At 43.7% G+C, this 22,937-nt stretch overlaps 1 protein-coding gene across 1 annotated transcript in view; it reads right to left on the bottom strand.

Moving 5' to 3' along the window:
• Positions 1-22,937, bottom strand: part of adamts6 (ADAM metallopeptidase with thrombospondin type 1 motif, 6) — a 114,838-nt gene that overhangs the window by 38,090 nt on the left and 53,811 nt on the right. The window contains exons 12-17 of the mRNA XM_084047341.1: positions 18,604-18,711; positions 14,675-14,820; positions 13,353-13,416; positions 7,416-7,518; positions 4,331-4,464; positions 2,387-2,510 (exon numbers count right to left, since the gene is read on the bottom strand). Coding sequence (XP_083903467.1) covers positions 2,387-2,510; positions 4,331-4,464; positions 7,416-7,518; positions 13,353-13,416; positions 14,675-14,820; positions 18,604-18,711 — 679 coding nt within the window. The remainder of the gene's footprint in view (positions 1-2,386; positions 2,511-4,330; positions 4,465-7,415; positions 7,519-13,352; positions 13,417-14,674; positions 14,821-18,603; positions 18,712-22,937) is intronic.

The following is a 22,937-nucleotide window of genomic DNA, read 5'->3' as shown; positions in this document are numbered from 1 at the left end:
TAATGTATGTTTTATAATGTAATAATTTATATCCGCAAAGTAACTAGTAACTAAAGTTTTCAAATAATTGTAGTGGAGTAAAAGTACAATATTTGCCTCTGAGATGTACACTAGTGGAGTAGAAGTAAAAGTATTGAAAATGGGAAATACTCCAGTAAAGTAAAAGTACCTCAGTACTTGAGTAAATGTACTTAGTTACTGTACACCACTGTCTACAAGCTCACATAGATCGGCTATTTTCGATATTTACATTTTTTTTTTTTTTTAATTATTATATAATAACTAAAAAGGAATGGTTTTGGACGTACAAGGTTTTCCTCCCGACAGTGACGATATGCTTTATTGTTGGGTGGCAAAAAGGGGGGAAAATACACATCTCCATGAAAGAAAAAAAAACACATATCTGCTTGGCTTCAATAATCTTTTGGCTCGCGTGACAAATCCATCTTTTTGCCAAGAAGACAATGAGTTCCTGCATTTCCATCTTGTTTTCTTCACCGAGGACTTTATCTACCAAAAAGTGACTCAACGTTTTGTTGCACGTGGTAACCAGGCCAAAACACACACCGCAGCTTCTTCTCTGACTCTCTACGTCACGGGCAGGGGTGGAAAGTACATTTACTCAAGTACTGTACTGAAGTACAATTTTTGAGGTACATACTGGAGTATTTCCAATTGTCTATACTTTGCCTTCTACTCCACTACATCTCAGAGGCAAATATTGTACTTTTAATCCACCACAATTATCTGAAAACTTTAGTTACTAGTTACTTTGCCGATATAAATGATTACATCATAAAACATTCATGAACCACTATAGCCCTATTTTATACCACGGCCATTTGAAAATAGCAGATCTACAAGCTCTACAAGATCTGCTATTTTCAAACATTGTAGTACTTTTACTTTTGGTACTTTAAGTACACTTTGATACCAACACTTTTGTACTTTTAATAAATGTTGAATTCTGGAATTTGTCTTGTAACAGAGTACTTCTACAGTGCAGTATTGATACTTTTACTTAAGCAAAACATTTTGAGTACTTTTTCCACCACTGCGTCACGGGCAATGTTCCCTCTCATTTCTCATCGGTCTGAACAAAAATACTCAAACCCCCTGAGAGTAACTTGAACGACTGCTGAGCAACGTCTGACGCGCGCACCGGTCACCTTGACACCACCTGTCCAACCGTTAGATCATGCAAAGTTATGGCTTTTTCTAAACTTCTTGGCTAGTTCAGGCAGATACTGTACACTCGAGAGTTTTATACGCTATGCAGAACCATGTGAGCGATGTACTGTATGCAGTGGTGGAAAGTAACTAAGTTTACTTATTTACTCAAGTACTGTACTTAAGGTATTTTTTACTTTACTGGAGCATTTCCAGTTTTCAGTGCTTTTACTTCTACTCCACTTACTACTGTACATCTCAGAGGCAAACATTATACTTTTACTCCACTACAATTATGATTCATTCACCTGATTCATTGCACTTCCTCTTGCTGTCAGTGCTGCCACTGATGTTGCATATGCTTTTTTTTGCTCCCACCGCCCCAGCACCACCAGTAGGCTCTGCTCTCCCTAAAGGTTCTGTTTTCCCCTGGGGGTTATAGATGTATATCTCCCTGCTCTTAACCCATTAAGACCTGAAGCCGATAGAGTACAGAAGTCCTGACGTCACTTATTCATCCCCAGGTTCGTAAAGTCATTTCGCTATGGAGAATAACATGGGGTCATACAAACTGTCTCTGCGATATTGTCAGGGAGGAGGTTCTGTATCATTTATGATAGTCAGTCACTTATATTTGATACAGTCTGTTTTTGGCGAAAATGTAACTAATTCGGCGGAAGTAACATTATCGTTTTCTCACCGTCAGTTGATGCTTCATATCCATAAGAGTAAAACCACCGGGATCATTTGTTTATTTTTGGAGCACAGTTCTTATTTGACGCGATATTAAAGACGTCTATGGGGATTCAGAATGGGGGTGGAAAACCGCAAACCAGGCAGACAAACCTAGGATGTGTAAATTACGTCAGACTTCGGTGCTCTATTCTACAAATGTCTTCTAAATCCCAACAGTTTTCTGAAAAACGTATGTTTCTATGTCAGTGGTGCTCAAACCTTTTCATGTCATGGACCCCCAAAATGACATGTATTTGGTCGCCAACCCCCATCTCAAAAGATTTTGTTCCAGGGACCCCCAGAGATTTGAGTTAAAAATGTTCGCTTTAAAAGAATATTATATAGATATAAGATTTGCACACGTTTTCACGATTTTTCAAAAATAGCAAATCTACAAGCTCGTAGCGCGGCACTCGGTGACTTTAAAGGGTTAGCTTGCAGTGAGGTGTGTGTGTGTGTGTGTGTGAGTGTGATATTTTACCTCCTCTGGGCAGAGACTCGTTGAACAGGCCCTCTGTGGTCTCACAGGTGCTGCCGTCGCCTCCACACACACGACATCTGTCTTCTTTGGCGTCGGAGCCCAGGATGTTGTCACAGCCCACATGCTAGCGTAAAGGACAACAACACACATACTGTCTGAGCTACACTTTTATGCCGGCATAAAAAAGCAGTGGTTCTCAAACTTTTTCAAGTCAACCCAAAATAATCTAAAATAGCAGATGTACAGTACAAGCTTGGAGATCTGCTTTTTTTTTTATAGCCAACGTATAAATGGATAAAGTGGTTAAAATGATGCTATGTTAACTTTTTTGCTGGGGACCCCCTAGTCAGTCAGTCAGTCTGTCTGTCTGTCTGTGTGTTTGTCTCCACTTATCTCTCTCATGTCCCTTCCCAGTACAACACACACACACACACACACACACACACACACACACACACACACACACACACACACACACACACACACACACACACACACACACACACACACACACACACACACACACACACACACACACACACACACACACACACACACACACACACACACACACACAGCTTTATTTTAAAAAATGGAATCAAAGTAATGTTGTGGCCATAAGAGGCTGTTTTGCATGCCAAACGGGAATCAGCTTGTACGGTCAGACAGACGTCAAAGCAGGTACTTTACATGAGTCCGGAAGAGTTATGGGAAAATAACACACACACACACACACACACATACACACACACACACACACACACACACACACACACACACGCACACACACACGCACGCACGCACGCACACACGCACGCACACACGCGCGCGAGCACAGATCTCATTGTGAGCTCGAATGCATAAAACAATGTCAAATTCCCGGATCCCTATTACTAAACAACTTAAAGCTGTATTGTCCCGCCACTCAACATACCATTTTAAATGTATTTTAATCATTGTTTATAAACAAAACCACCCAAATTGTAATAATGACAATGCCTTGACAATGTCTTTCATAATGTCCCCAATATGTCTGCCGTGTGAATTTCCTGTTCTATTGGTTGAAAACACAATGTGCCCTGCAGCCTGCCGGTGGCTGATAAGAGGGTTGAAGACCGAACCTAAAGTCCTGTACAATCAAATGTCAGCAATGTGAGCTTGTATATCTGCAATTTTTCGTGACACACACGCATATATATATATATTTTAGCAACATTTTTAAATGACACAGACAGATGCTTTGCTTTTTAATGGGTTAAACCTTTCGTATTTCCGCCGATCTACAAGCTCACAATGTGAGCTTGTAGAACTGCTACTTTTGCTACTCTGGGAGACTCCGGTCAACAAAGTATATAGGGCTTAAGGGGTTAACATGTTACTCACAGAATACAGTATACAGTAGTATACCGTTATAGATATATATACTGTAGATACGGTTCTATTACTGGTATACTTCATGTTCTGTATTTGAATTAGAATTTTAGGCGATAGGATGGTGATGTGTCACTTTTGGCAAATTTTATTTACATGAATGTAACTATAATTATAACCCTTGGAGATCAAAGAGAGAGAAGATAGATAGAATATAATATATATATATATGTACAGTATGTCAATTTCCCTGGGATCCATTTGAATGACCACCTGTGGATCCCTGGACCCACTACATTGAAAACTGTATATTGTTGCTGTCGGGCAGAAATCTCCTTATCTCCATATTTTAACCTTTTGTGTTTTTTCGTCAAATTAGCGCCCTAATCGATCATGCTACAGCGTCACACAAAAGCATCAAAAGCAGCGGATGTGCTTGTCGATCTGCTACTTTTGCTATTTTTTTATTTGAATCCTGAAAATCCTGGACATATGAGGTTTCCACCCGGTAGAGACGGTATATATTGGGGCTTGAGCGTCATGCACCACCACCAAGCGTTTGTGTCCATTTACCTTGCATTCTCCGTTGATACAGATGTCCAGGGAATCAGCCTGGCAGCGCGTGCCGTCGATAACGGCGGGCGAGCGCTCAGTGTAGAAGTTATAGCCTTCCGCCAAGCAGTTTAACGCACAGGGCTTCACACCACCTGAGTTACACACAATACACATTGAATGGATTGTACCAGTATAGTGCATAGACTACAGTACCCACGATGCATTGGGCTGTGTGGACTTCCATACCAGGAACGGATCCCACTTCTGACACCATGTATAAATGAGGAAGAGGGGACACCGTGGAGCAACGCAATGTCAACAAGTTTACTAGTAACCAGGAAAAAAATGGTGTGAACATTTTGCGACAACAGGAGATCTACAAGCTCACAACGCATCTTGATCGGCTATTTTCACAATTTCTGTCTCTTTCTTACATTATTTGACAATTTAGCTAATGTTTGACCAGTTTTTATAGTATTGTTTGCTGATTACTTTTCATGCACTAATGGTCTTTTTTTCGGTTATTTTTTGTTGTTGTCACTTTAGTGTCACTTTACTGTCATCTGGGGACCCCCCCAAAAGCATGTGGGGACCCCCCTGGGGGTCCCGACCCACAGGTTGAGAACCACTGCTGTAGTTAATGCAGTACTGCTACAAGGATAAGTTACACATAAACTGTAGTTCAGTCCCACACTGACAACATGAACCCCTAACGTCGCTATTCTGGGGAGAACATTTTGGGGGGAAATAGCAGATCTACAAGCTCACAACAACGTGTCGCAACACAACGAGTTGTGAGCATTGTAGATGTGCTATTTGGGAAAGATTTTGGGATATTGTTGACATTTTTTTTGCCTATAACCATGCTCAGATTAGGGCATTTCTGCATAATTTCCGATATCGATAAAAAAGACGAATCTATTATATATCGGTCTAACTCTTATTAGTCTCCTAGCCTGTCCAGCAGCACTGTTGATTTTGACAGCAAATTTTGATTTAGTTTTAGTTTTGAATAAAATTCCATTTCGTTTTAGTCATATTTTAGTCATCCGAAATGTTTCAGTTTTTTCTAGTTTCGTCGACCTAATATCATAAGATTATAGTCGACTAAAATGCATTTTGGCGGTGCCTTGATAGCGTCGTAATGGCTGATTTTACACTTGGTTGCATGCTGAAAATAGCCGATCTACAAGCTCACAACGCGTCGCATCGCGACGCGTTGTGAGCTTGTAGATCTGCTATTTTCAGAGCGCAACACCCGAGCGCAACCAAACATAAAATGTTTTAGTTCTACTGGATCCCTTCTCTCTAGTCCCTCCCTAACAGTTTAGTCTAGTTTTTATTTGTGGACGAAATTGTCAATATATTTAGTCTTAGCTTTAGTCATCGTAGCTTAGTTTTAATGTAGTTTTCAACGGTGAAAAAAGGTAGCCGACGAACATTTTTCGTCATAGTTTTATAGTCGACAAAATCAACACTGTCCAGCAGGCTCTCCCAGGGGGGGTCAGACATAGTAATAGGACCCCGAAACAGCAGAGGGGTCATCAAACGCACTGCAGTGCTGCTACTATGCTGCGGAATCTGAGGAATTCTTTGGCCATCAAAAGAAGCCTCCTCACTGTTGGTGTTAGCTGGGTACACAAGACAGACAGACAGACAGGCCTGCAGACTGTTACTGATGAGGCAGAAAGGATGACAGGGCCTGCTTGGGAAGGTCCAGTGTCCACAAAGACACTGGTTCCCAACATAGGGCCCCGGGGACCACCAAAGGGGTCGGAATGGACCCTTAACAAGGTCTGCTAACTCTTGAGAGAGTACACATGGGACCAAATGGACCCTTACAGTTCTGTTGACTCTTGCGAGAGTAACAAATGGAACCAACTAGACCCTCAACGAGGTCTGTTGACTCTCGAGAGTGTACAACACATGGAACCACATGGACCCTTACAGGTCTGTCAACTCTTGAGAGTTAACCAGTGGTGGAAAGTAACTAAGTACATTTACTTAAGTGCTGTACTTACAATTTTGAGGTATTTGTACTTTACTTGAGTATTTCCAATTTCCAGTACTTTTACTTCTACTCAACTACATCTCGGATCCAAATCATAGACTGTATAAATGAGATGGACAAACCCCCTCCGCTGCTTTCTACAGACCGAAAATGAATCCTTTGCTGCAGACTGTAGATCCGCCATCTTTCACTACGCGTCAGAATGAGTTCAGACCATTATTGGTTGGGTAACTTGTCAATCAAGAGAGGGGGGCGGGGAATGAATGCTATTGGTTGTGTAGCGTGTCAATCAAATCATCCCGCCCCTCCTAGAGAATAGCCTACTTTATCGTCAATTTTATAATAAATAGAACCATAATTTAGCAAAACGCATATCCTGATGATTGAAAGGAGACTTTAAACTAGCGACTGGAAGCATATAGAATTTATGACAATTTTTATTACAGTAAGAAAATCGAGTCTGAAAGTTGGTAAAAACCCATCGGCTTGCGTTAAAATAAATTCTTTCTGAACTCACAGGTCGGCACGGGTGAAACAGCGCCTCTCGCTGGACATTTACTAAACATCCGGGTTGGCCTCATAGTAAATATCTCAGCCTTGCCCCTTGATCCAAATACACTACAATCATTTGAAAACTTTAGTTACTAGTTACTTTTCAGATATAAATTATTATATTATGAAACATACATTAACCACTTCAGCAATATTTTATACATAGGCTATTTTCAAACATTTTTGTACTTTTACTTTTGGTACTTATGTACATTTTGATGCCAATACTTTTATACTTTTACTCAAGTCAATTTTGAACTCTGGACTTTTACTTGTAACAGAGTATTTCTATATTGCAGTATTGGTACTTTTACTTGAGTAAAGAATTTGAGTACTTTTTCCACCACTGGAGTTAACTCACTGACAGCTGCCATGTGAGTCAGTAGGATACAAGAGCAGTGACAACACAGACATGTGTGTGTGGGGAGGAAATCAATTGGCATAACGACTAAATTGGGGAGAAAAGGGTGGTAAAAAAAAACAAAACAAGGGAGAAAATATAAATAAATAATGAATGCATTGATTTGTTTGTAGACTCACCACCAGTGTAGGGCTTCCAGTTGTAGAACTTCCCACGGAAAGGCATGCTGTCGAAGTCGGCACACTGCTTCTCGCGGAAATCGCGAGATCCCACGGGGCACGCCTACAACACAAGATGGGAATACCGTTGCTGTCGGGGCAGAAACCTCTGATCTTCATATTTGAACTTTTCGTTGTTTGTTTTTTTGTAAATGAACGGCCTACTTGAGCATACTACAGAGCAGTGGTGGTGAAAGTACTCTCATTTAATACTTAAGTAAAAGTATCAGTACTGCAATGTAAAAAATACTCTGTTACAAGTGAAAGTCTGGAATTCAAAATGTACTTGAGTAAAAGTACAAAAGTATTGGCATCAAAATGGTACTTAAAGTACCAAAAGTAAAAGTACTCGTTATGCAGAATGTCCCATTTCACAAGTTTTGAAATGTACACAAATCTTTTGAAAATAGCAGATCTACAAGTAGATAGGCTATTTTCAAATGGCCGAAATGTATATAGGGCTGAAGTGGGTAAATTAAAAATAAAAAAATAAAGCCATCCCACACACAAACGGGCACCTGACACTTAAAATCATTACTGTACACATAAACATGCACTCATGCACATACACACATCCTCCTATAATTTGACAAACCTCTGTAGTCGACCGTGGTGAGAGCAAAACTGTGTGCCCGGGTTCTCCTCACTGGCTGGAGCAATTGATCTGAATTTGCACCCAGCCATTGACCATTACGATGTGAACGCAACTGCGAAGCCCGTTTCTCAATTTCATCAAATCTCAGGTGTTTATTAGCGTTTTAAAAAACAACGGGAGGTCAAACTGCGCATGTGTCGTTAGTGTTGTTGCCGCCTGCCTCGTCTGCCTCACGCGCGCGCACACACACACACACACACACACACACACACACACACACACACACACACACACACACACACACACACACACACACACACACACACACACACACACACACACACACACACACACACACACACACACACACACACACAGACAACGTGCTTAAACTTAAAGGACTTTCATTTACGTGCGTGTACACAGAAAACATTCTTACGGATGTGTGTATGTGTGTGTGTGTGTGTGTGTGTGTGTGTGTGTGTGTGTGTGTGTGTGTGTGTGTGTGTGTGTGTGTGTGTGGTGTGTGTGTGTGAGTGTGGGGGGGAAGGGGGGGTCGCCACACGACCGAACGGTTGTGTGTGTGTGTGTGTGTGTGTGCGTCCCCCACCATTACATTACACACAATGTCACGCCATTGACCACGCGGCGGGGGGGGGGGGGGGGGGGGGCGACGGGACGCGCGGGGGGAGGGGGACGCGCCGGCGTTTAACCCCACGTTTGCAACTACTTTCGCCTGCGCACTTCACCGGGGTATGGTCTAGTATACATAATGTACATACTGTGTGCCAGTGGTTCTCAAACTCATTCAACACATTTACAATGCTCAATCTTCATTGTATCGAATCTTGGTGTTCCTAAGTGAGAGCAATGTGGCTGTTTTTCAGGTTTTTCTTTTCTTTTCTTTTTTTTTGGGGAGCATTATTGGTGAGAGAGGGTCCACCGAAACCACAAACACAAAAAAATGCCCCCCCTCCCTCCCCCCACCACTCCGGGGACAAATAAAAACTCTTAGTGAGTCCAGGGTCAAAGCCGTATTTCACAGGGCCAGAGAGTGTTCTGATCCGATGTCAGCACGCAGAGCCTTGAAAACCCACACAGACTTTCATTACCACTTAACCACATGAGCCCCCCCCCCCCCTTCTGGAGGGGAGCGAACATTCGGCGACAATAGGCGATCTAAAACGGTGGTTCTCAACGGTGGTTCCCAGGAACAGTGGGGTCGTCCCCAGCAAGCGTAGTTAATACAGCATGATTCGTAACCACTTTATCCTTATTATTATCTCTTTATCTCTCATTCATTTATTTCAATGTTGGCTATTCAAAAATAGCAGATCTACGTTTGGAAGATTTTGAATCATTTAGCAAAACCTTTTCAGATGGGGGCGGTCCGCGGCCAAATATCAATTTGGGGGTTCCTTGACATGAACAAGCTTGAGAACCACTGATCTAAAAGCTCACGAACGGCTATTTCCGCCGAAGAGATTTGATATACGAGGTAAAAAAGTAAGGGGGGGGGGCCTAGCAATAGACCCTCTGGGGGACCCCCGCCCGGTCGACAAAGCACACAGGGGTTTAAGTGGTTAAGTGTCAGCCGATCCGGCAGCTCTTCAAGCGGTGCACATCAAACATGCCGATTGCGTCAGAAGAACAACATCGTTAACACAGCCGTGATGTTGCAACGGTGATGGATTGACAACAGAATACCAGACAGGTTACATATGGGCTGATCCATCCATGTCTGAACTTTCATTTGTAAAGAGAGGATCCTATTCCTCCTATTTGTTCATTAGTTTGTGGTACTGTTTGAGAGTTATATATATATACAGTACATATATATATATATATATATCTAGGTGGCCGTATATATGTCATATTGTCGTTGTCGGGTGAAAACCTTAGGGTCCAAAACCGTTCATTTTTTCATCATTACATTTTTAAAAATAAAATATAGTGAAAAGAGCTTTATTTTCACTCTCGTATGACAAAGCATGGCATTAATTTACGACAAAAAAAACGTATAAAGTTGAAATATGGAGATTCAAGGTTTCTGCCCGACAGCAACAATATACTATGCTATTTGTGTGCGTGCGTGTGTGTGTGTGTGTGTGTGTGTGTGTGTGTGTGTGTGTGTGTGTGTGTGTGTGTGTGTGTGTGTGTGTGTGTGTGTGTGTGTGTGTGTGTGTGTGTGTGTGTGTGTGTGTGTGTGTGTGTGTGTGTGTGTGTGTGTGTGTGTGCGCGCGCGTGTGTGTGTGTGTGAGTGAAAGCTGGAGCCGGGGGGGGATGTTTGTGTACTGTGTGTGTGTGTGTGTGTTTGTGTACTGTGTGTGTGTGTGTGTGTGTGTGTGTGTGTGTGTGTGTGTGTGTGTGTGTGTGTGTGTGTGTGTGTGTGTGTGTGTGTGTGTGTGTGCGCGTGCGTGCGTGCGTGCGTGCGTGCGTGCGCGCGCGTGCGTGCGTGCGTGTGTGTGCGTGTGCGTGTGCGGTAGGTGCTCACACACATTCGCTTTGGAAGGCGGTGTGGTCAGGGTAATGAAATATTGGTTTGAGGATGTTGTTTGTTTTCCAAAGTAAACACTCGCTGCTTGCTCTCAGCTGTTATTTTTAAGACTGCGGTTGAATATCCACCGGGGCCCCTAACTGGCTCAATTTTCACCTTATGAAAAAAAAAAGAGAAGGAAAAAAACGGCCACCTAGATATTTAGTTTAAACTGAGTTATGAACTTCCAGCCATGCAAAATATTGCTTTTTAGAGCAAGGCTCCAGACCAATTTTTTCTTTTCTTTTTTAAAGAAGTCCACAGATTGCCTTTCATGGAATCCGCAGGGGAAACATGGCATTGTGATTGACAACACAATGTCTCAATCGAAAGGACAAACAGAGCTTGAAACAATGGATGAGAAAGAACAAAATAAATTACGGAATTCACCACAGACATTGCTAATCATGACCCTATGCAGTTTCAGTTTAATTTTTCAGGTTTTTTTTTCGTCTTGTTGTCCGGGACCAGTGGAAAGAAAACCAAGTACATCTCAGAGGCAAATGTTGTACTTTTACTCCACTACAATTATTTGAAAACTTCAGTTACTAGTTACTTTTCAGATATAAATTATGATATTATGAAACATACATTGACCACTTTAGCCTTATTTTATACATAGGCTATTTTCAAACATTTAAGTACTTTTGCACTTCACACTCAAGTCAATTTTGAATTCCGGACTTTTACTTGTAACAGAGTATTTCTACAATGCAGTATTGATACTTTTACTTAAGTAAGAAATCTGAGTACTTTTTCCACCACTGTCCACGGACTAAACCCAATGTTAGGAAGCTTACATGTCATCTCTGTTGGGTGGAAACCTCATACGTCCAAAACTGTTACTTTTCAGGATTAGAAAAAAAGGAATAGCTAAAATAACAGATCTACAAGCTCAAAGAGCTACTTTTGATGCTTTGTGTGATGCTGTAGTATGATCAAGTTGATTTACGAAAAAACACAAAAGGTTCAAATATGGAGATAAGAGTTTCTAGTTACTAGTTACTTTATAGATTAAAATAGCCGATCTACAAGCTCACAAAACGCATTGTGAGCTTGTAGATCTGCTATTTTCAAAAGAGTTTTATACATTTGAAAACTTGAAATGGGACTTTCTGCATAATTAGTACTTTTACTTTTGGTACTTTTGGTACTTTGAGTACACTTTGATGCCAATACGTTTGTACTTTTACTCAAGTACTTTTTTAATTCTTTTGAATTTTGTATTTTGAATTTTTACTTGTAAGGGCGCGGTCCCACCAAAACATGGCTGCCCGCTGTTAAACTCAGGTTGTGCGCGCGGCCGACAGTTTTTCTCAGCCAGCGCATTCTAAAAAACGGAGTGACCCACCTGTCACTCAACTTTCAGGACCCTCCCATGCAACAGCTACAACCAATTGCTCTATCGCGAGCACCATGTCGCTTCCTGAGTCTTGGGACGGTCCGCCTTCGACTCACCCAATTGGACAGAGGGGGAAAACAAACGCAAGGTGTGTGCGACACGCGGAAAGATGCGCAAGACCATCAATCCACACGATTCTCATTGAAAAAGCATTGGCAGATTCCGCCACATAGGTAAAAAAAAAAATGCGGTGAGACCGCGCCCTAACAGAATATTTCTATATTGCAGTATTGATGCTTTTACTTAAGTAAAAATTGTGAGTACTTTTTCCACCACAGCGCTATTCGCTGTCGCAAGAACCTCTTTTTCGGGTGTTTTTCGCCCAGGTGGACGTGCTTTTGAGGTTAGGTTTAGGCACAGTTTCTGTGAGGTTAAGGTTAGGTTTAGGCATATAGTTTCTGTGAAGTTAAGGTTAGGATTAGGGTTAGGGAACTAATGACATATATAATAATATAGGCCCACCACGCCTTGGGGATTTATTTGTCACGGTATATTTGCACATAATTTGGAAAGGCATAATATAACCGAAACGAAAAGAGGCTCCTCCATGCACTGTCATCCTCCGACGAGGCGCTGCCAAACACAAGACAGAGATTTCGCCAGCAAAAAAAAAAAAGAAAAAAAGAAAGAAGTAAGGAGGATGACCAGCCACGCTGTGACGGGCCAAACCCATTCCAGGTCAGAGCGCTTCAACAGACCCAAACTGCTACAACCATTACAAACCAGAGGCAGAGCATCCATCACAATGTACAGTTTAGTTTCCAAGTCACTTGTATACTTTTGCTCCACATACCAAGCAGACAGACTGCGATAGGCAGGGGGGGGGGTGGGGGGGGGGGGGGGCAAGAAGCAGTGGTGGACATAGTATATACTCAAGTGAATACTCAAGTGTTCAATATTACGAAGCACATTTTCATAAATTGTCAGAAATGGTCACAAACGTATTGAAATTAGCGGCGGCACGTTGTGAGCTTTGTAGATCGGCTATTTTCACCATATTTGATGAAATTACAATTGTTCTATTTAGCCCATTGATACCTGGAAGTCTTTGGCTATTCAAAAATAGCAGATATACAAGCTCGTAGCGCGGCACCGAGTGCCGCGCTACGAGCTTGTAGATCTGCTATCTTTGAAAAATCTCGAAAAAATATTTTCCAGATTTCTTTCAAAAAACTGTTGAGATTTAGATTTTTTTTTAAAGAATCGCCTCAGGTCTTAAAGGGTTAAAATAGCGTCTTGAAAGTCATCAACTTAGGCAAAAAAATAAAAAATTAAATAAAAGTACTCGAGTAACAGTACTCAAGTAAATGCACTCAGTTATACTGTCCACCCGCTGCCAAGAAAGCCAGCATATAATAAACTCACGTCGGTGTTACAGGATCTGTAGCGCTTCCTCTCTCCCAGACAGTATTTGCCTCCTCCCGAGGGGCTGGGAGACACAAAGAGAGAGAGAATGAATGATTAGAACAGTGGTTCTCAAACTTTTTCATGTCAAGGACCCCCAAAATGATATGTACATGGCAGCCCCCCCCCCCCCCCATCTCGCAAGGATTTGAGTAAAAAATGTTCCCTTTAGAAAATATGTATATTCAAAGATTTGCACAAATTTGATTGTGACGCTACATGAACACATTTTGCTGGGGGACCCCCTGGTACGCCTCCCAAGAACCCCTGGGGGTCCCCGGACCCCACTTTGAGAACCAACGGATTAGAAGACAAACTGCTGGCTGCTAGCGCAGTGAGAGAGAGCGAGAGAGAGAGAGAGAGAGAGAGAGAGAGAGAGAGAGAGAGAGAGAGAGAGAGCGGCCCGTCAGTCAATCGCATCAATCATTACAATCATTCACAGATGACATTTTGTATTGAATAAGTTATACGCTTGTGACATTCACTTTGTTTACTTCGCGCTGTTTGCTTACGTCTTCTAAAGAGCATTTTATGGTCTTTGAGATAACTACACACAGAAGAATAAAAGTACCGGCTGGAACCGGAAACGGGTTCTTCAGAGTCACGCCATAGAAGAGAACCATTTTCGGTTCCTAAGAGAAGCGTTTTTTTGCACCAAGGTTCTTTAAAAGAACCCTTAAAGAAGTACATTTTTTTGTTTTGGTCGCATTCCTAAGCCAATAATTATTGCCTTAGGAATGTGACAAAAACGAAGAAATCTCCATGAATTGAAGGCTTCATGGGGTGTGTCATTGATAGAAAATAAGTCATGTTTTGGTTGAACTACTCCTTTAACCACTTAAACCCCTGCCTACAGCAGTGGTTCCCAAACTGGGGGTGGGGACCCCCAGGAGGGTCCCCAAATCATTCTTGGGGGGTACCCAGATGATTAGCATCACGACAAAAAGGGAGCATAAGACAGTAGTATTAATTATGTATAACGACGCACACAAGGGGCAACGGTAATTGACTTTCCGTGATTGAGTAGCAATACGGTGGTGTGCGACAATAGTAACATCTTATGATTAGTCAGGCATAATCTGTCGGGAATTGATTACGTGAAACAGTCACCTGTGTGCCCAGGCTCAATGTTGGTAAACAAATAATTGGTCTATACTTGCGGGGACATTTCGTGCCCTCACAAGTGTAGGTTAATAATACAAGTCCACCTGTAAGGCAGCAGGCAGCAGCACCTGGCTGGATTGTGTGTGTTCAGCTTGCTGTGGCTTACTTTGCCTACTTACGCTGGGCTGTCACAGTGCCTCAGGGAGGAGGACACGCCGCCGCCGCACGTCCTGCTGCACTCGCCCCACGTGGACCAGGGGCCCCAGCCGCCGTTGACGCTCTGCGGCCACGTACCGAACAGCACGCACTCGCCCTGGTAACACCACTGAGCGCACGCACACACGCGCGCGCACACACACACACAAAAACACAAAGAGGAGGGTTAATCGAACTAATCTATTATAGGAAATAAACGTCGTCGATAATTACGAATATTTATTAACTAGATCAAGTGCTCCTCGGGGCACAGGTCTCCGCCAGGCCAGGTAGGTTATTGCGGGCCAGCAATGTTCGGAATTGAGGCATTATAGAGTTGAGTGGAATAGCTGCGTTCATGATTTCTGGCATTTTGTTCAAAGCGAACGACTTCTGCAAACTTTAGATACTACTCTTAGCCAATCAGGATGGAATATGAAAGATGGGACAGATCTGTCTTGATCACATGACTATAGAGATAATGTGTATTGATTTACGTGATGTTTGGACATAATCTGTGGGAGCAATATAAATAATTGTGTTTTGTAAAAATTGGCCTCCTGGTGGCGCTATAAGAGGCCAATGTGAAAAGGGTGGCATTTCTTCCTCGGCCTAGTGGGAATGAATGTGCGTGCAAAGTTTTGCGGCAATCGGACGGATGATTTGAGCCATTTTGTTCAAAACGAACCACTCCCGCAAACTTTAGATGCCAATCTTAGCCAATCAGGATGGAATATGAAAGATAGGACAGAGCCTTCTTGATCATGGCATCCAGGGAGTGTGTGAGCACAATTTCACGTAGATCGGGCCAACGGTGCCGGAGATAGCTGTTTTGCTGGGTGCTAAACAGTCTCGGCCACGCCTTCGGTCTGGCTGCATGAGACAATAATCAATCATGTTTTGGGCATGTCATTATAGGCAAAAGGATTCCATTTTTTTTTTTACTAATAATGCTGAGCATTGTCTTAACTGTGTCAGTAGGCTAAGAGGAGGTGTACACCGTCTGAGACACTGTAACCCATTAAGACCCAAGGCCGATTCCACAAATGCCTTCTGAACCAGTAGTTCTCAAACCTTTTTCGTGCCAAGGACCCCCAAATTCATATGTATTTGGCCTGAAAATGTTTTGTGCCAGCCAGAGTGTGTGTGTGTGTGTGTGTGTGTGTGTGTGTGTGTGTGTGTGTGTGTGTGTGTGTGTGTGTGTGTGTGTGTGTGTGTGTGTGTGTGTGTGTGTGTGTGTGTGTGTGTGTGTGTGTGTGTGTGCGTGCGTGCGCGCTCTGGCAGGGCTTGTCATTAACTTTTTGAGGCACTTCCTTCGAACAGGTAAATGTCCCATTCCCTTGCAAATGCGAGTGCCGAGTCTGCACTTTCTCTTGTGTGTGTCTGCGTGTTAAGGGTCGTCCACACTGTACAATAACTATAACGATAACTATTAAAAATGACGTTTTTGACCCATTTAAACTGCAAAAGCATCTGTGTCATTTAAAAAAAAAATGCGTTGGCTATTTAAAAATATGAAAATATGAAAAAGAATATATATATATTTTCAAAGTTTTTATCCCACGATTTTGTAACCCATTTTTCACCCATTGCCAATTGCCTATGCTTGTAATCCTGGGCACTACTCTCCCTCTGCCAGCCTAGGGAGAGCCCCAAACTGAGCTCATGCTTCCTTCAATGCATGAGGAGTGAGCAGGCCGCTTCTTATCACCTGACAGGGGGGTGTTTCTACGGGAGGACGTAGCGCGTGGAAGGAACACGTTATTCCAACCAGTTCGTTTCCCCTCCATCAGGCGCCCCGGCTGACCAGGGGGAGGCAGCATAGAGACCAGGATAACTGCATGTTTTTTGCTACGGTACCTACCCTAGGGGACACGGGGAGAACATGCAAACTCCACACAGAAAGGCCCTTTCGCCAACCCCACCTAAGGTATGGGCACCGATGACGCGGAGGAGAGAACACGCCGACAGGAATCGAACCCAGGACCTTCTAGCTGTGAGGCGACAGCGCTACCGACTGCGCAGTCGGTAGCGCCCTACATCTGCTATTTTGAGACATTTGAAACATTTTGAAAGTGGACGAAGCAGAGTCCACACCGCAACTAACCATGACAGTCGTAAGCCATATCGTTTGGATCATATTTTCAGAGCGATTTCTATGAACGATAGAAACACTGACGGCACGACTTAAATCCATCAGGAGGACATCTGGGACGCGACCGGTCCTCACTCGACCTCAGAAAGTGCTGTTACATAACAGAGACGAGGAGCTTGCGAGCTTGTGTTCATCTGCTGTTTTGTGACAATTCTTTTTGAAAAATATCGATTCAAAAACATAAATCTTCTCCTCTTGTGGGTCCCTGGCACAAATCCGCGGCCAAATATATATATCAATTTGGGGATCCTTTGGCGGCGAAAAAGTTTGAGATCTACTGGACTAATCTACCCTTGCTTCATCTCTCTCTCACTCACTCTCTCTTTCTATCTCTCGCTTCCTCATTCCATCATCCCGTCACCCCTCGTAACCCTCTCCCCCCCGTTTGGCAGGGCCTCTCACCATTACACGCTGGGTGAGAAATGGCTGACATTCATAATTCCTTTGAAGCCCCCCCCCCCCCAGCACGGAGCAGACAGCTTACACCACTGGCCTGTCCTAAAGCTTGCCCCAAAGCTGTTCCAAACCCCTCCCTCCACCCCCCCCCCCCCCCCCACCTGGGGGCCTCTGTGTGTGTGTGTGTGTGTGTGTGTGTGTGTGTGTGTGTGTGTGTATGTGTGTATGTGTGTATGTGTGTATGTGTGTGTGTGTGTGTGTGTGTGTGTGTGTGTGTGTGTGTGTGTGTGTGTGTGTGTGCGCGCGTTGTCCAGGCACCCTGTCCGCGGGCCCCCCTAGCCTCCCCCTGAAAGACTCCAGTGAGCCTAACAGTAATGGCGGGTGACAGCTCGTGACACCCTCCCATTCTTCCCATTGAGACCTCGGCCCATGAGGCGACAATAGCCGCTGTAATCCCATGTCAAAACTGTCTCCCTCTCTCTTCTCTCCCCCCCCCCCCGAACCTGGGCCTGCCATCCCACAGTGAACCCATGACCTATACGGGCCTGGCATGCACGTGTGTTTGTGCGTTACGCATGTTTTTACGTGCGTGTGTGTGTGCGTGTGTGTGTGTGTGTGTGTGTGTGTGTGTGTGTGTGTGTGTGTGTGTGTGTGTGTGTGTGTGTGTGTGTGTGTGTGTGTGTGTGTGTGTGTGTGTGTGTGTGCGTGCGTGCGTGCGTGCGTGTGTGTGTTACTGTACTTGTGAGGACCAAATGTCACCCACAAGTATATAGTCAAATGTGAGAAATATGGTCTTCACAAGAGAAATGGTAAAAAAAAAAAGAAAAAGATGTTTAGAGATGGGTTGGTAGAGGTTGGAGTAAGTGTTAGGATAAGGTATTTGTAAATTAGATTTAGGGATTAGAGATTGAGTCTTGCCTGAGTTATACTGTACACGGGTGCGAGCTTGTGTCGCGCACAGGAAAATAGCCGGTCTACGAGCTCACAGTGCGTCGCACTGCGCTATGTGATGCTATTTTTTTTACTTTACTGTAGGCTTATATGTATGTTTGTCTTTTTAACCACTGCACAAACGAAGTTTCGAAAGGAAAATAAAGTTGCTTGAATTGAATTGCATTGAATTGAATAGGCTTGCGGTTAAAAATGCCAAGAAATTATAAAAATGCCATTCATAAAATCGGCATCCTAAAATGTCGATGTCCTCACAATTATGGTAATACTAAAAAGTGTGTGTGTGTGTGTGTGTGTGTGTGTGTGTGTGTGTGTGTGTGTGTGTGTGTGTGTGTGTGTGTGTGTGTGTGTGTGTGTGTGTGTGTGTGTGTGTGTGTGTGTGTGTGTGTGTGTGTGTGTTAGAGGACTTACCCCTTTCTCAATGCTGCCGGTCTGACACAGAGTCCCCTCTGCAGCAGGGATACTGTTGGTGACACATCGGTTGCTTTTGCTAAGGCACCAGAGCTCTCTACACACTTCCTAGGAAAGAAGGCAAAAGCAAGTTGGTCAGAATAAATCAATGCACTGGACTGTGGAGTGAGGTCAAGTTAAAACCCCATTAAGACCTGATGCCGATTCTACAAATGCCTTCTAAACTCAGTAGTTCTCAAACCTTTTTGTGCCAATAAATAATTGACATTATAGTATTTGGCCCGCGGACCCCCCCCACCTGAAAATGTGTTGTGCCAGGGACCCCCAGAAGAGAAGATTTGTGAACATTTTCCACAATTTTCAAACACTTTGAAGATTGTTAAAATTTTAGCAGATGTACAAGCTCGCAGCGCGTCACTTCGTGCCGCGCTACGAGCTTGAACATCTGCTATTTTTGTATAGCCAAATGCTAAAGTCTAAAATGACACAGATGCTTTCCAGGCTTTAATGGGGTAAAGCTATTAGGCCGGTGCCTATGCTGGACACCGGCCTATTCTGGAACTTTGCAAGTCAGAAACTTTGCAGGTCGGGAATGATGCAAGTTGGGAAATGCACGCCCCCCCCCCCCCCCCCCGCCCGGCTACGCAATACCCGTTATCAGAGTACATGTTGTACCCGCGTCGCGTGTCTGCCCGTGTCCCTTTTATGCCCATATATGGAGTTTTCGGATTCTGTCTGTCTGTTTCCCTTTAATGCCCAAATATGGAGTCCAGGCTATCTACGACCAGTGTTGGGACTAACGCGTTACAAAGTAACGCATTTACTGTAACGCAACTAGTTTTTGCGGTAACTAATAACGTAACTAGTTACCTTTTCCCATTCAGTAACGCCGTTACAGTTACTGTCATTTAAATGGGTGCGTTACCTGCGTTGTTTGATGTGATCCAACTGAGCTGGTTCCCCCCGCGGAGTCTGTCTGTCATCTAACCTACCGGCGATGTACTCTCATAGTAACATGAGCGAAAAGCATGTCGCACAGTAGAATGGCAGAGAGGACTGACTTTACTTCCTTAAGTAAGAGAGGACTATAACTTTACCTCTTAAAAGTAACTTGCCCAACACTGTCTATGACGTCAGTACTACAACATCACATTGATGCCACCTGGTTACTCCGTGTATGGGGAGTTGCAGTTTCACCGCACAACGCAACGCGTTGTGAGCTCGTAGATCGGTTGTACGCCACCATTGCACAACGAAGTATAACACAGGGCTTAAGTGGTTAATCAGACTAATCGATTTAGTCGACTATAGATAAGATCGATTTGAACTTTTTCGGGCCGATTCGTTGATATAACGACATAACTTTTTTCGTTTTTTTTCGTAAATAAATGCCATACTTGATCATACTACAGCGTCACACCAAAGTATCCAAAGCAGCAGATCCACAAGCTCGAAGCGCGGCGCGAAGCGAGGGCTTTCGAGCTTATCGATCTGCTATTTTTACAATCTTTTCATTTGAATCCTAAAAAGTAGCAGTTTTGGACATATGAGGTTTCCACCCGACAGAGACGACATATTACATTAAATATACTTGCTGCTTGATTTGAGCAAGATTCTGTGGGTCATTGTTATGTTGGTTTGGATATTATATAAATGGGTGAATTGCCCACAGCCCTGTATCTGGTGCCCCTAGTCTGATCAGAACTGAAGAGTCAGCTTGTTTGAAGAAAAAAAAAAAAGCCCCCGTGACTAAACAGTTTGCGCACGTTCACCTCGGGACCCCACGGAGCGGGGCCGGGGGGGGGGGGAGGCTGTGACATCACTTCAAGGAATCAAATCTAAGCTCCTTATGGGAAATCAACAGTGAGCAAAGCCCCCCCCCCCACCGGCACCCCCTACCTCCCTCCCTCCCTGCTTGTTTGCCTCCCTCCTGGCTGTCCTGAAATACTTGTAGGCATAACAAATACCTTTTGTATTACATATCTATCTTCTCCTCCCTTTTCCTCGGTCTACAACAGAAGGAGAATCCATTTAGATCACTGTGTGCGCGTGTGTGTGCGTGTGTGCGTGTGTGCGTGTGTGCGTGTGTGTGTGTGTGTGTGTGTGTGTGTGTGTGTGTGTGTGTGCGTGCGCGTGTGCGCGTGCGTCTGCGTGTGTGTGTGTGGGGGGGAGAGAGAGAGATAGAGATAGGGAGAGAAAAGGGAGAGACAGAAGAGGGGGATACCTCAGCAAGTTGCCCCCAAATATCGTTGCTGTCAGGTGTAAACCATGCATGTCCAAAGCCTGTTCCTTTTTTATTGCTGTTTAAACATAAAAAATACGATGAAATAGAGGAAAAGGCCAATCCACAAGCTCACAACGCGTCGCCATGACGCACTCTGAGCTCGTACATCTGCTATTTTCACTACTTTGGTGCGACACTTGTATGATGAAGCAGGTCATCAATTTCACACAAAATATATACAAAAGTTGAAATGCGGAGATACGGGGTTTCTAGCCAGACGGAGACGACATTATATGGTCTCTGTCGGGTGGAAACCTCAGATGTCCAAAACTGTTACTTTTCAGGATTCAAAAGTAGCAGATCTACAAGCTTGAAACGCGTCTTGTAGATCTGCTACTTTTGATGCGTTTGTGTGACGCTGTAGTATGATCACTTAGAACGTTAATTTACGAAAATAAACTTTAAAAAAAAAGTTAAAATATGGATATAAGAGGTTTTCTAGCCCGACAGTGGCAACGACATATAAAAAAAAACATAAAATCGAATGCATGTTACAAGGGACAGCTCTGCACAACCTTGCATTAGATTTCCCATTAAAAGCCAACCGGGTCGCCTTGCATCTCCGACTTCAAAGGGCCGTTTCTTTTTTTCTGTTGTGGTTCTTTTTTTTTACAGGACACAGTGTGTACGGACGGGGGAGAGGAGAGGAGCAAGGCCCATGAAAAAGACTTATGATCCCCAGCGTAGATTCTGACCCCGGGGTCGGTAAATATGCCACGGCCTCCGCAAGACTCCGCAGAGCCTATCCAGATCAAATAAAGCAGAACAACTGCCACTCTACCTCTCTCCCCGGCAGCGTTGCCAGATGTTTGCGAGAGAAATAAGCGACCAGGGTCTATGAAAACAAGCCCAACAGAAGCGACTATTATCGGGCCACATTAAAGCACTTTAAACCTACATGCGTCGGATGTTTGACAATGGCTGATCTACCAGCTTGCATCGCGGCGCGTTGTGAGGTTGTAGATCTGCTATTTTCAAAATAATCTTGAAAAAAAAAGTGAAAGGTTTTGAATATTTGAATATAACATAAATCTGGTACGGGCGTCCCTGGCACTAAATATTTTTTTATTTTTTTTGATGGGGGGGTCTGTTACATTCATTTGGGGGTCCTTGATTTGAAAATGTTTGAGAACCACTGGTTTAAACAACATTAGGAAACAAGCCCAAATAAGCAACTACACTTTACAAACAAGCCCGAGAAAAAAAAAACGCAACCCGCAACTACCAATAATTTACTAGTGACATTACAGAAAAAAACAAGCCCAACGTCGGCTTACAATAAGCAGACATGGCAACCCCAGTCCCCGGCTTGAAAGCGGTGCTCCCCTTTCTTCAACACCCAGCTGGTTTCAATAAGCTCTACTAGCCTGGGCTGCTCCATTCACAATGTCAGCCCCCCCCCACCACCACCACCACCACCCCCCCAATGCTCAGAGGTCAGCAGACCCTGGTCCTAAATGAACATACATGTGGACCCTGACAGATTTTTTACACTAAAAGCCAAGTGGTTCCGATCACACGGGGACCGGACCTGGGGTCACCCTGCTGTTTTTTTGGGGGGAGGGGGGGTCGGTCGCGGACCCATTTTTATGGGTCGTGAGTAGAAAAATATATTATTTTAACGTTCCCTACAAAAAAAATATGTCATTATCATTTCAAAAGATTGGAAAAAAAAGAATGATTTCAAAACGAAATTCAAAAGTATTTCCAAAAAAAAAGAAGGAAAAAAAAGAATCGATACATTCTAACAGAATTTTAAGGGACATTAGCGTGAAAAATAGCAGATCTACAAGCTCACAACGCGCCACGTGGCGACAAATTGCGCGCGTAGATCGGCTACTTTCACTATTTATTTCAAGTTTGGGACCCCCGCCTGCACTGAGGAAAAGAAGCAGCTCGCCACAGAAAGAGCAGGGGGGGGGCTCTCTCTCTCTCTCTCTCTGAGAGACAGAGGGCCTCCACTAATATAGCCATCAAAGGAGGTTTGTTTTTCATACCTTCACCTTCCAATATCTCTGAGATTTGGGAAACAGTCAGAATGGGAGGGTTT

The sequence above is a fragment of the Gymnoscopelus microlampas genome, assembly GCF_963454915.1.
Source record: "Gymnoscopelus microlampas genome assembly, chromosome: 21".
Taxonomy (NCBI): Eukaryota; Metazoa; Chordata; class Actinopteri; order Myctophiformes; family Myctophidae; genus Gymnoscopelus; species Gymnoscopelus microlampas.
The sequence above is the reverse complement of the archived record's forward strand: the minus strand, read 5'-3'. Positions and strand labels throughout refer to the sequence as shown.